Here is an 8,913-nt window from a genome sequence, read left to right as displayed (position 1 = left end):
ATATTGCTTTAATAGGAAATCGAAATTGTTGACATCATCCTCGAATTTAAAGCATCTTTCTTTCACTGCAGAAATCTTTAAGTTTAGAATTCATCTGTTTGCATTTTGAACATTAGAATCAAAATAGAAGATTGCATAATATTTCCAGATAGATTTTCCTTATTCCACCAAAATTAAATACCACACAATAGTACGACCGTCCCATTTATTAAATCTTTCAATTACATAATATGTAAAGATAATTTAAAGGTATATATTTAGTTAACACTCAATTTTGATCAGACGTCTCTCAACATTTAAAAGAATGATTCTTACATATCTTCTTGCACTGACGTGTATTTGTAAGTAAATTTAATTTCAATTACCTCTGGGCATTTTTTTTACCTGGTTTTACCAAAAAACATTAGATATTAATTTAGTGACAGTTCTTCATGTTAACGTCGCATCAAAACGCATGGGTTATGATGCGGCGAAATTAAATTTGATCAAAATAACACAATTAAAAATCAGACAAAAGAACCTTCTGTTGTTTACAACATTATCACTAATCACGTATAAGTGATACAAGTTTTAAAAAATAAGCATAACCATGTTTTATGCTAATATGTTCTATGCTGCATCTCAGGTTAACGCATTAATCTTTTTAAGCCATGATTTAAAATCATTAAAACTTTTCCCGGTGTTACGTAACATTGGATTGGTTGTTTAGCTCCAAGCATTTTCTTGATAATTTTGATTGAAAATTCTCTAATACTACATTTTGTAGATTAAAATCAAGAGTACGGGATATTGTGATTAGAAATATCATTTGAATTATTCCAAGGTTTGTGCTTCCTTGCGTTTTCTCTCAGGAATTCATTGACAGAGGGTTGAAACAGTTGCTTAAAAATAAGGTATTGAAAGTGTTCTTAAAGGTCAAGTTAAAGTCATTTCCCTAGATTTTAACGACCGCCATCACAATTTGGTTGATCTTTATAGAATATCTGTGTCACAGATGACCCCAAACTATGTCCCCTTTGTAGTAACCACAAAGAGACTTACTGTGACATATAATGGTTTACTTTTATAAATTTTGACTTGGATGGAGAGTTGTCTCATTGGCACTCATACCACATCTTCTTATATCTAATTCTCAACGGATTTTTATAAGGCATGAGCAACATTTCAGTAGTAAAGCAGAAACTGGTTACCATTCCGGAGCAACTGAGTTAACCCTCCCGTCTTTTGTAGGTGTGTGTGTTGCTCAACGTGTACGTTTTGTGGACTCTTTTGTCTTATTGTTTTATTTTTGTCATGGTATTGTTCGTCTTTTTCTGACTTTTTTTGTTATCGCCTAGGTATCGTCTCACTTTTTTTTTTTTGGTTTCCTTGTCTTCAACTTTGTTCTTATGAGTATCGACACGACTTTACACCCATAACATATTTTTTATTTAGAATTTTAAATAAGAAATTACATAATGACTTTGTTATATCAATAATTTGACTCCTTTTGCATTTTTTATTGTCTAAAACCAGAAAAGGGGATTTTCTGCATTCTGATCAATGACATCATTTTTTAACCTGCAGTATTGTATATGATGCACCTAATAACCTGCAATGCTAGATTGAGGAGTTGTACATGACTTATGTAATGAATAAATGTGGAACTTCATACACATTGATTGTGCAAATTTTGTTTTTGTTTTCTATTCATGTCAACCAAAAAGTCATCACTATACATGAACCAGCTGATAATTTTAGTTAGCTAGACCCATTTTTGTAAACACACTAATCTGATGCAAAAACAATTAATGAGTTTTTGGTCAATCAAATATAAAAAAAATTGTGCCAAATCTGACTTTGACCATATATGCAGAAAAACGTTTCGAATGATTTAAAAATTCTACGAATAGTTTATTTACCGAAAATAATCGCATCAAAGACATTTCATGTCAACGCAATGGTTGAAAAAGTCAATGATGGCACAATTATAACAATTATTTATATAACATCTACACACGACTCGTCTGGGGTGATCAATCATAACATTGGGAGACTTGATTACCAACAATTTCCAAATTGTATGTCAACTCGGACCTACATTTCCGTGATTGTATGTGATTTTTTTGTATATTTGAATGTACTTGCATATAATGTTCTTTTTTTTATGAAATTCAACTTTTAATTTTACTCTTCACCACAAAATGTCATAAGGGTTTGATATTGTTTATCTTTTTTCAATTAACGGTCTTATATTTCAGATGTTGTACACTCAGAATGTCCAGTTGGTTGGGTAGTAGGTAATACTTCATGTTACCTATTTCATCATGAAAAATTGTCATGGACAGTAGCATCAGTAGGTTTATTTTGCTGGTATAGACATACCGGCTGTAGTCAAGTTTTGAATGAATTGAGGTTATATGTTATAATTTCAAACTGATGCAATTTTATAGTGAAGCGCGATGTCTTAACAGGCATTATAAATCGAACAAAACAAATGAAGTTAATTGCAATTTTGACCTGTGCTAATTCTTAAATAAAATTGAGAATGGAAATGGGGAATATGTCAAAGAGACAACAACCCGACCAAAGAGCGGACAAAAGCCGAAGGCCACCAATGGGTCTTCAATGCAGCGAGAAAATCCCGCACCCGGAAGTGGTCCTCAGCTGGCCTCTAACTAAAATTGTGTGCTAGTTCAGTGAAAATGGACGTCACACTAAACTCCAAAACATATAAATGAACTAAAATTAAAAAAACATACTAGACTAACAAAGGCCGGAGATTCCTGACTTGGGACAGGCGCAAAAATGTGGCGGGGTTAAACATGTTATGTGAGATCTCAACCCTCCCCCTATACCTCTAGCCAATGTAGAATAAAGAAACACATAGCAATACGCACAGTAAAACTCAGTTTAAAAGAAGTAGTTTAAAGTTAGTCAGTCAGAAGGCATGAATTACCGAAAAAAATTGGAGAGTACAACAGACTAAACATGTCACCAACGTCCCACTCCTCAGAAAATAATAGACGTACATACAGACAATAAACAATAAACATATAATCCAGATAGCCTGAATCTGATAAGGCATAAAGCAAATTTGAATATCCAAATCTAATTAAAATGTTGAAGTACACATCAAACCAAAAAGGACCTAAAGTATAGCCAAGTCCGGACAAATAACCACAGCTTTGCATGAGAGAGATATACACAGCTTGTACGCTGTGTTCACTCACCAAAAAGGTTCACGACTGGTATTTAACGAAATCAATATACAGAAAACCCTATAATCTATATAAATTGACCACTAGGTGTATTTAGGGTTTTTGTCAAGTTATACCCCTGCGACTCATTTCACAAAAAATCTTACGAGTGAAAATACTCGTAAGTCATGAACATTTCAGTATAACTTACGATCAATTTTAGTCGTAAGATATTTTGTGAAAAGAGCCCCAGATCTCTATATATTACCTGTAAATATCTGTATAAAACTTTCAGCACTACTGTCGATCAGTGGGAGGACATCTTGCTACAGTGGAATCTAAACAAGAAAAAGATGAAATTCATGAATTTTCAAAGTACCACTCAGCTGGTATGTTAAAATAAATTCTGAAAAGGGAACATATATTGAAGCAATTAATAGATATAAAAAGATGTGGTATGAGTGCCAATGAGATACCAAAGCATAGTTCGTGTGCAACGTTAAAATTTTAAAAAGTATGAAATATGCAATCATGAATTGAAAGAAGATAAATATAAAAAAAACGGAACATTATGTTTCTAAACGAAATTAATCTTACTTCTTTTATATTTAAATTTAAAAAAAAATTATAGGGCTTTCATTTTACTCTTTATCATTGATGAAACAAACTCCATATTTGAATTGCTGTATTTTTATATAAAAGGTTGTAGATTGTTCAAAAATATAATTTTAGAATATCAACTACCACTTTCAATCTTTTCATGAAAAATAATAAAAAAAATATACGATAACCGGAAATTACGATTCTACGAAATTGTTACATAAAATATGATGACAATGTAGGCAACTTCTGATTTATATATACATATTCCGATTAAGCTTTTCAAATTGTATTTGATTGGCCCTCAAGATGATTTGATTCAAGCGCCACTGATGAGTCTTATGCAGACTTTACGTACGTTTTCCACACCAAATTATAAGCCTAGTATACTTGATGAGTACCATATGCCATGTCTTGTTCAAAGAAATCGAAAAATGTATCGAGCTATGACCAAGTTACTGTTTTTGATAAGTTTTTCATTATGCATAGAGTCAACATTTGTTTACATAGTTTTTGGTACAATCACATAATTCATACACTGTCAATTTTAGTCAAAAATTATCAGTATCATCTTAACTGATATTAACACCATGGTAATGATTTTAGATTACAAACTAATTTATAGATCATATAAACAAAGAGAAACGTGGCGAATGATTGTCAACGACACAAAGTAAAAAAAAAATTGGAAACAAGAGTTCGATTGTGAGATTACATATATTGTGTATTCATATATTAGGTATTCTACCATAAGAAGTCTCTACATAGTCCAAATCATTCGCATATTGAGGCAATATATAAACTGTTATAAAGAGGTTTCCCCTGAATTTAACACACCAGGTTCATTATCTCAATCTTTACTGAAATTTACAGTATCCTAGATTCAATAAAATTGAATGATAAATGTCTAATGATGGCCCGAAAATGTCATTTTGACCTATTTTTGCAAACTTTAGTAAATATACAGAAAGTGAATGAGAAGGGCATTCTTAACCAGAGCTAAAATTTTATTAGAATTAATTTTACATATTGTCTTTCAGATACAAATTATTCCATTTTAATTATTGATGTCCTTTGATGCAAAATATTACAAACCTTAGTACAACTAACATTTTCACTTTAACATCAATAAGTTTCGCTGAATAACATTGTAGTAATTGCATTATTTTCGAATGTGTTTAATATATTTCACATAATATTTTGTAAGGAGACTTCTGGTTGGATGGAATAGATGATGTTCATGAATCTGACTGGAGGTGGGCATCGACATATAGCATAATCGATCCAACGTTTTGGCATCCCGGCCAACCAGACAATTTAAATGACAATGAAGATTGTTTGGAAGTAAGAACTGGCGATCATGGTCGATGGAATGACGATGAGTGTGATAAACACCAGTTTTGTTTGTGTGAGAAATCACTTACAAATAAATAACGAATAAAACAGTATTTATGTGTTTCTTGTAAATTACTCTCAAATTGGGTATAAGGTGATTTGACCTTCTTATACCTTCAACATGTGGAATAATCTTGTTTTCAACCACCATTTTACCAGAAAAAGTAGCGATACAATTTTTCTCTGGGATATTTCAGTCATTTTACACTTCCTCCGAAAGCTGAATTATTAAAAATGTCCGGAATTTAAAAAAAAAACCAGCAACAGATCGTATAAGTTTTGTTGTTAAAAAAACCGAGGTCTGCTTGAAATATTACCGAAATTGAAAAAATCGATTGAAACTCAGTATGAGAAAATTAAATTTTTACAGTACGGATGAAACAAAAATGCATAACGTAGGGGTCTGAATACGTTTTATTTTCAACCTCTTTTATTTCCCCAGCTGAAAAAAAACGACTTTCAAGTTCATACTGTCACTCTAATTTGTTTTAAAGAGTTATGTAATTCCTTCAACTCTTCGTCCATGTGATGCACACGTCTACTTTTTTAATTGTACAGATACATGAAAGATTTAAAACTTATATGCTTAATGTGTACTTCTTAATTAATTGTTTTTTCTTTATGATTGAGAAAATAGGATATTAACTTTTCGAATTAGTAATCTCGTCATTGTTTGTCATTGTATTTTTTCTATGCCTAATTATGTTGAGTTCATTCACATTTGATTTAGACTCGTATATAATTTTATCAAAGCATTTAAAATTTTAGTGAGACGTCTTATTGAGATGTACTCCTTTCTTCATATTCATAAACGTAAAGCAAAGAACAATCGTTGTATAATATTTGTAAAATACTTTACTTTTAAACAACGAAATTCATCTGTCTCTGATAATATTAATCTGGACTAACTTAACCAAAAATGCTACGGTTATCACATGTATCAGCTTAAAAGTTTTTATTTTTCAACTTCAAATTTCTATGCCTTTCTTAGATGTAAACGAGAAAAGCGGGACGGGATTGTAGCTATGATGAGTGGAACATATACTTGTTCATTTGTAACACATATATTCAATTAATGATGACGCTAGTTAAACTTAAAAGGGACGGCTTCAACTCTACCCTTAACAACCCTTGCTTCAATGGATTCCTTGTAAGCAGTTCTCCAACGTAATGGGAATTCTTATATGAAATAGGCATTGTTGAAGTGGTTCTTAATTTTTCTCGTTTCTCGTTTTTTATATAGATTAGACCGTTAGTTTTCCTGTTTGATTTTGTTTACACTAGTCATTTTGGGGCCCTTTATACCTTGCTGTTCGGTGTGAGCCAAGGCTCCGTGTTGAAGGCCGTACTTTACCCTATAATTGTTTACTTTACACATTGAAACTTGGATGGAGAGTTGTCTCATTGGCACTCATACCACATCTTCTTATTTCTATTAAATAATAGAAATATCGTCCGATCATTAATGAAAGAACCATTTTGACTTAATCATTTAGTATATCTCACATGCTGAAGAAGAACTTTTTGGAGTTCAAATGTATCATTTTTTCAATAACAAAGTTCTATTAACGACAAAAAATAGAAGTTTTGGTGAGAAAAGCGTTTTAAAAAAAACACATCATAATAACAAATAAAAGTTTGTAAGATAAAAGAGAACAAAAGAGAGGCGAATGATACCAAAGCGACATTCAGACCATGGCTTCCAAAATGGTCATATATTTTGGACATTTATAAATTTACCGGACATTGTGCGTCTGGGAAACGCATGAAACGGACATCTACTTTTAGTTTTCAACGTTTTCGTAAGAGACGGTCAATACATTTTAACATAATTTAAAAAGTTTATGCGACCGTTTGCCTTTTATCAGCCACACATTTCCGGTCATAAAAGTGACATGATGAATAAGTACTATCAAAACAAACCCAAATTTAATACCTTCTCATTTTAATCAAAGTAAATTATTTGTCAGACAGCTGAAATTTACCTGTTCAGGCGACAGGTTAACTATTTTGTGTGTAACATTTTAATGTTGTGTTTTTGTTGTGTCGTTGTTCTCCTCTTATATTTGATGCGTTTCCCTCAGTTTTAGTTTGTAACCCGGATTTATTTTTATCTCTATCGATTTATCAGTTTCGAACAGCGGTATACTAATGTTGCCTTTATTTGTACCGTTTTTAGTCGGTCTATTCAAAGTTATTTTTCTTACATTTCAGCGGTCTGCATCTAAATAATTTAGTCAAAAAGATTGAAATTATCAGAATACGTTTATAAATATGATTTGATGAAAAATTTAAAAAGGTTTTAAATGAAAAATCTCAGAACCACGTTGTTTGAACTAGTGCGCATGTGCGCAGGTGGGAAATTTAATTATGCATCCCAATTCTTCAAAAATGTTTAAATTATCATTGATACTTTTATCTAACGTTCATTTCGAGTATTTTCTTGAAGAAATAACGTGGAAAGAGCAACTTAAACTCAATCATGCTTTGTTAACGTACACGGATTTTACGTATCCGTCTCTGGTCCATGTTTTATAATTGTCAAGTCAACATCCGGTATTAGGAAAATGTGCTTTTTAAAAACAAAAGTAAAGTTTTTGACAACGTTATTTTGCACAAATAAAGAGTCTAAGGCAGATATTAGTACGCTGATGTTGCACACTTCGAATGATGCACTGTCAATTTAACAGATTAAAAAGTCGAAAATAAACTGACAACGTACTGACAACAACAGAAAAATACCAAACAATAAACAATATTTAACAAAATACAACATGGAACACTGAAGAATGAGGTACATGAACCCCAATAAAACCGGGGGGATATCAGGTTCTCCATAAGGTTAAGCAGATCCTAGATATGAAGAGCTGGTAGTATTGTTTCCGCGTTTGTCTCTTTTTCATATTGAAATGAACAATGCTTACACATTTATTTTTTAATCAATTGATTTCAAATATATCAAAATAAAAGATCATTTCATTGTACACAGTATTTAAACTGTAGATAACAAAAATCGGCGGCTAGACATTCGAGTTAATTTCATACAACAACAGTCAGAAAACAAGCTTTTATATAATAAGCTGAGTAAATATATTTCAAAAAAATTGGATTAAAAACAAATGCATTAGTAAAATGTTTTAACTGTGTTTTTATTTACTGTAAATAGATTTAAAAAATTTAGGAAGCAATGATTTCAGAAACAAAGTACACACAATAACAACAAATCATTTGCTAAAATATAAAAACAACAGCAAACCTGTCAACTATCCCGATTGATTGAGGATATCCCCATGAGAGGTGTTGGCCTGAATTTTGAAATTTTGTATTATATGAACTGAACACCTCAAAACAGTCATTCAAATGAGTTGAAAGGGTATTCAGGCACATAATACTCATTCAATCAATATAGTAGTAGATTAAAAACACTTGTGGCAATTTAAGAGGAGTATTAGGTCCTGTTGCGCTTAAATACCCCATGGAGATTTTGAAAAGTTGGCAGGTATGAAACAATTTATAAATTTCATGCTTTCCTTGATTTACCTTCAGCAGGAAAGATCAAAGCAGAATATTTAAAACCAAGGATGCATAAGAATAGTCGAAGAGCTTAATGACCAAAAAGTACATAAAAGTAATAGCCAAATCTATCTAAGGTCAATTTTGCTTGCGGGAATTGAATCCTTGGTTTCTTAATAATATATAAATTTATAAAGATGAAGATAACATGTTCAAATCTATCAGT

The 8,913-nt window shown here is 31.5% G+C and overlaps 1 protein-coding gene across 1 annotated transcript; it reads left to right on the top strand.

Annotated features, from left to right (window-relative positions):
- Positions 1 to 285: 285 nt before the first annotated feature.
- Positions 286 to 5,213, top strand: LOC127733640 (perlucin-like protein). The gene is made up of 4 exons (XM_052242957.1): positions 286 to 341; positions 2,241 to 2,335; positions 3,475 to 3,568; positions 4,987 to 5,213. Exons 1-4 carry the CDS (start codon positions 305 to 307, stop codon positions 5,211 to 5,213), a joined length of 453 nt encoding a protein of 150 aa, XP_052098917.1. The 5' UTR covers positions 286 to 304.
- The last annotated feature ends 3,700 nt before the right edge of the window (positions 5,214 to 8,913 follow it).

The sequence above is a fragment of the Mytilus californianus genome, unplaced genomic scaffold (genome assembly GCF_021869535.1).
Source record: "Mytilus californianus isolate M0D057914Y unplaced genomic scaffold, xbMytCali1.0.p SCAF_3, whole genome shotgun sequence".
NCBI classification, from domain to species: Eukaryota; Metazoa; Mollusca; class Bivalvia; order Mytilida; family Mytilidae; genus Mytilus; species Mytilus californianus.
This window is presented reverse-complemented; position numbering and strand designations above follow the sequence as displayed.

What these genes read in the sequence shown, in the direction of transcription:
- LOC127733640 (XM_052242957.1), top strand. Translation starts at nt 305, where the DNA reads ATGATTCTTACATATCTTCTTGCACTGACGTGTATTT. An exon ending in TCTTGCACTGACGTGTATTT is followed by an intron (nt 342 to 2,240) that starts GTAAGTAAATTT and finishes CTTATATTTCAG; the next exon opens with ATGTTGTACACTCAGAATGT. An exon ending in TTCAAAGTACCACTCAGCTG is followed by an intron (nt 3,569 to 4,986) that starts GTATGTTAAAAT and finishes ATATTTTGTAAG; the next exon opens with GAGACTTCTGGTTGGATGGA.